Source organism: Pocillopora damicornis, chromosome 8, assembly GCF_964200805.1.
Source record: "Pocillopora damicornis chromosome 8, jaPocDami1.2, whole genome shotgun sequence".
Classification (NCBI taxonomy): domain Eukaryota; kingdom Metazoa; phylum Cnidaria; class Anthozoa; order Scleractinia; family Pocilloporidae; genus Pocillopora; species Pocillopora damicornis.
The window spans coordinates 5,104,898-5,109,588 of record NC_142677.1 but is presented as its reverse complement, the minus strand read 5'-3'; the positions used below and the strand labels follow the sequence as shown (position 1 = coordinate 5,109,588).

Below are 4,691 nucleotides of genomic sequence, written 5' to 3'. Positions count from 1 at the left end.
GAGTTTGTTTGCCAAACCAGCAGCATTGTTTTTTTTCTCAGAAGTGTACATGAGCTATTTTTTTTATGCTCTCTTTAATTGACAGGGGTCAGATTGTGACAGATACTTGTAAATAAAGGTTTCAAAGTTTGTTTAGAAGCCTTCTAAATAAACTTTATCCGCTAAGTAAAGAAAAGTATTTCGGTGAAGCTTCCCTCTTTCATTTGCATCACCTCTGTTTTAACAACAATTTACTTGCCGAAAAATTGTTCAATTTAAAGAGGATCTTGCCGTAATTACAACCCTAAATCGTTCGGGTTCTTTGGCAAGTATTTCGTTGAGTTTTAGAAAAAAATAAAAGAGTTATTCACCAGCCTAGTCGGTCCCTATTGGGAAAAACTGTGCCCTCTGTCCCATGTACCTCAAGACTACGGGCACAGTTTTTCCCAGTACGGACCTCCCGGCTGGCGAATAACATATATATATACAGGGCCACTTTTGAGGGAGCATAGATATCAAGTGACTCGTTTGGCTTGGCAGTGGATGAAAGAACGAGGAATAACGAATATGCGCGTTAAGTCTTAGGTCTATATATTTTGTGGCTCGTTTGGCTCGGCAGTGGACATATATAGGAGCAAACGAGCCATGCGAGCCGTGGATAGTAAAAGTGGCCCTGTTTTCTATGTTCAGTCGAAAGTTTTCCTCAAATTTTCGTACCTTTGCGATGTTTACGGTCATTTCCACATTCAAACGCAGAGTAATAATCTCCTCAGCCCATCATGGAAAGAAAAAAGTTTGCAAAAATATAACTTTTAAGAGAATACCTACGAACTATTAATGGCTATCTAACCTGGTACAAAGGGACCTGGTACTAGGTTCGCCAATCCCAGCATTCATTCGGATGACTGTAATAGCAAAGAAGCGCATTGGGTAAAACCCTGATCCTGATTGTCCGATCACATGAGCGTCTACTTTGCGAAACTGACTTACATCTCCTCTGGCTCAACGGCATTTGAAGTGAATTAAGGTTTGGGGTAAGCAACGAAAAGCAAGAAAAATAAGGTTTGTGGTTTCTTTCAAATAAATTCTCAGTTTTCTAGTGACACACACACTTGTAACGTGTCCATTTTTCGCAACCCTCTCTTTCAGATCAGAGTTTGGTGAGAGCGGTGTACGTCGATCGAGGTTTGTTATAGAGAATTGTTCCAGATCAAGTGTGATACAAAGTTAATACATATGCTATACTCCAATATTTCATTCGTATTAAGCTTATTATTTCAAATGCCAATTTGATTTATGTAGTTTATGAGAAAATATGACGCGTTTTACCTGCGCCTACATCCAAGGGAAATAATAGATACAAGTACTTCCAGTCATTAATATTTCTCAAATAATTCACCATGCTAACGAGATTATTAATTGATTTGCGAAAGTGTTTGGTTTGATCCGTTCCGTTGCGTTTCTTGTCGTGTTCGATCTTAACTATGAATCAGCGAAGGCTGGTTTTTCTGAATAATGAGCGATCTATATTTCTTTGTTACTTCTTCCCCGTCTGATTATCCACATGACCGTTGGCGGGAAAACAAAGTCACATGACTGAATGAAGAGCTCCAGAAACGCAGCCATGATGCGTACGTCTTTTGGGACGAGTGACTCACTTAAATTATGTGCGAAGTTTACGTATTCCTCTGCCTTAGTCATGTCAGAAAATTTGTACTTCTGTCTTTGGGAAAAAGAGCCTCATCAGAAGAGTACAGTTCAGGGAGTAATTCGGCGATTTACACCCCTGCATTGTTCGGCACGAAGTCCAATTACCGGTGTCAATAGCCATGTGAGAAACTCAGGAATGAAAAATTTAATGCAAGAGCACATACCCTTTTGAGTGCTACGGAATAACAGTTACTGGGCCAGTTTTTTCTTTCTGTGTTTGATGTCAACCTGGACCTCACAATCTGAAAAAAAGAGTTTTTGACATAGACTGGCATGAAAGGTCTAGAACGGAATATGGCCACCAAAGATATTTTTCCAAGGACTCGAGAGAGTTAGTTGATACCCGAGTAGAGCTGACCAAGTGATGGTACTTTCGTTAGATCATTGGCCAAGGGTTGGCTGATTGATGTAAAACATTTGAATATTACAGCGGTTGAACCACCTCGGTAAAAGTACAATAGAGACCGTGGGTAAGGAGCTTCGCCATTTGAGGACCATCTTGGGGAGGTTGGAGTGTTCGTTTTCTAAGCAGGAGGCTAAGCTGGACAGGCCCCTCAGTATTCAGTATTATGAGTGGGCCAATACCACAGACACCACATTGAACGCCTCAGATGCCTCATTTGTTTCACCCTACATGAATTGCACTACATCCTTGGATGAGATTCTATCACCCCCGGCTGTGTTAGGGCAAAAGGAGATGCCAGTAGACCTGCACCAATTTGTTGTGCCAGCCCAAAGCAGAGCTTTAGCAGAATTAGCGGACAATCCCATAGAAAAAAGTAAACAACCCTGATACGTTTGATAAAATAGTCTGCAAATAGTAATGAGCAAACACTTTTCAGTACACCTGAATTTTAAGTTATGAAATGATTTCCAACACAAAAACTTACCTGTTTTTTTCTAAGGAACCAATACTGGTTCAGTTGCAATTGAGGGCAACATTAATGTCCAGCTGTCCAGAATGGATTTCACTCATGCACAGGCTGCTCACGAGCCTACAGCCATGGCACTTCACCTAGTGGACCATCTTTTTAAAAGAGATGTGTTGTTTAAATCAACTGTCCATGGAACAAAGGAGTATGCTCCCCCAGACCAAGACATAATTACTGCAATTAGAGGTTAGTAAAGGCTTTGCAAAACTTGTGCGAGTAGAGCTAAGAACTCTGCATCTAAACCAATTATAAATGTTTGCACTGTTTGCTTGGAAATGTAGCATGTGACCTCCTAATTGTTTATTATTACAAAGAAGTCAGACAACAGATGTAGGAACAATTTTTTAAGTAAGCAGTTTGTAATATGCATGCAAGTCATAAGACACAATTTGGTGTTGACGATTTAAAACATTTTTAGCATCTGCTTGAAAACCTTGCTGGTATATTTATAAAAATGCATGAAGCAACATTTCTTTTCTTTTTTATTTTCAGCTGAAGTACAGACAGCATTTGCATACCAGAGCCACGGTGTCAATGTCCACCTCCACATGTGGGACCAGTGTAAGACAACCATTATTTAAAGAAAATTAAAAAACTTAAAAAGGAAAGAAAGTTGAAACAATCAAAACTTCAACTAAGGCATTGATATAAATAGCTGAAATTGCATATTAAAAAGGACCCTAGAACTCATGTGGGCCAGTCAATAGGTCTACATTTACTTGTTGCATTTAGTTGGACTGGAAGTCTCAACTGTGATTATTCCTGAGTGGAATGGTATAAGAAAACTATACATTTAGGCAGTCTGTAAAAGTGATTTGCATTTTTTTAAGTATTATAAGGGCAAGCAACAGATGCTCTAAATGATGGTTGTGAGGAGAGGCTTCCAGATGGTAACAAAGACCTGATGCAGTTCTTTGAAGAAATAATCAAGTGGTAAATGCTTCAACCATCCATGTTTTGACTTGTGATAAATGTTGCCTTGACAGGTTCTTGCTGACAATGATTACCCTATACAACCATTAGTAAATGAAGCACACCGCAATGTTGCCTGGGTCTTAAATAAAAAATTAGTCAAAGTAGTAGTCTGGTATTTACATCCATTATTGCTTCTTCCCAAGGAGACACACAAGTAGGATTTAAACCAATTAGTTTGGCAGCCACCCAAGATGGGGAGACTAGGATATCAACTGTTGGCAGTGGATTAGGATAAACACAAATTCCTAATAAGCTGGAAAGATTTTGATTGAATGTTTCCTTATATTTGGGTTGTTTTTCAGTTTGTCAGAAGAAAACTATGGCCAATGTTCAACCAATACAGACAAGTGGATACAACTTTCAAGAGTTTTTTGTGAGATATGTGGACAATTGGGTATGTTGATGTGGTGCTTAATTAGCAAACTAAATCTTTTTCTTCACAAGAACCGCACTTCATTGTATTCTTTAAGTTACACCCCATTCATGGTTGATCAAACATATGAAATAATATTGACTCTTTCTTTTGAGGAAATCAAGACGTACTGTACGCATAGGCTTCTTACTTAAGTGTAGTATGTAACCTTTCAAATATATGGATATAATGATACAATTGTTTTTTTTTCAGATAGTTCAAATTGTTGTTAAATAGCTCAAGCATTGCTTTTATAATTCAATGTCCTATAAGTTGGTTTGCTTGTGGAAAAAATAGGAACAAAAGTACCTTGAATTTTCCTGTATCTCATGAAAAATGATTAAATTGCTACCACTTGGAATTGCATGTTTGACTCAAAAAAGTTTGACAGCTAAACAGCATTTTCACTGATTTTTGATAGAATTCTCTGATACCCCAAAAATTCCAGGGGCAGTTCTGGTAGCACTTTTGGTAAACAGCATTCTCTTTTTGTAGAGGGAAATAAAATGGTCTAAAAATGTTTCTTCTTTTTCCATGCTATGATTTACAAAATATCCAGAAAGTGATATGATTTGTCCTTTTTTTATTCTTTTCAAGGGAACATGCAGGGCAATGGTGGTATACATGATGATGAGCCTGAGTTGTATTCTGGCTCAAGATGCAATACCATTTATGTAGATTCC

At 38.2% G+C, this 4,691-nt stretch overlaps 1 protein-coding gene across 1 annotated transcript in view; it reads left to right on the top strand.

Moving 5' to 3' along the window:
- The first annotated feature begins 3,113 nt into the window (after positions 1–3,113).
- Positions 3,114–4,691, top strand: part of LOC113670145 (uncharacterized) — a 3,774-nt gene continuing 2,196 nt past the window's right edge. Inside the window, exons 1-4 of the mRNA XM_089214367.1 lie at positions 3,114–3,182; positions 3,452–3,554; positions 3,899–3,990; positions 4,606–4,691. The exon at positions 4,606–4,691 is cut by the window's right edge and continues 318 nt beyond it. Coding sequence (XP_089070493.1) covers positions 3,526–3,554; positions 3,899–3,990; positions 4,606–4,691 — 207 coding nt within the window. The 5' untranslated portion in view covers positions 3,114–3,182; positions 3,452–3,525. The remainder of the gene's footprint in view (positions 3,183–3,451; positions 3,555–3,898; positions 3,991–4,605) is intronic.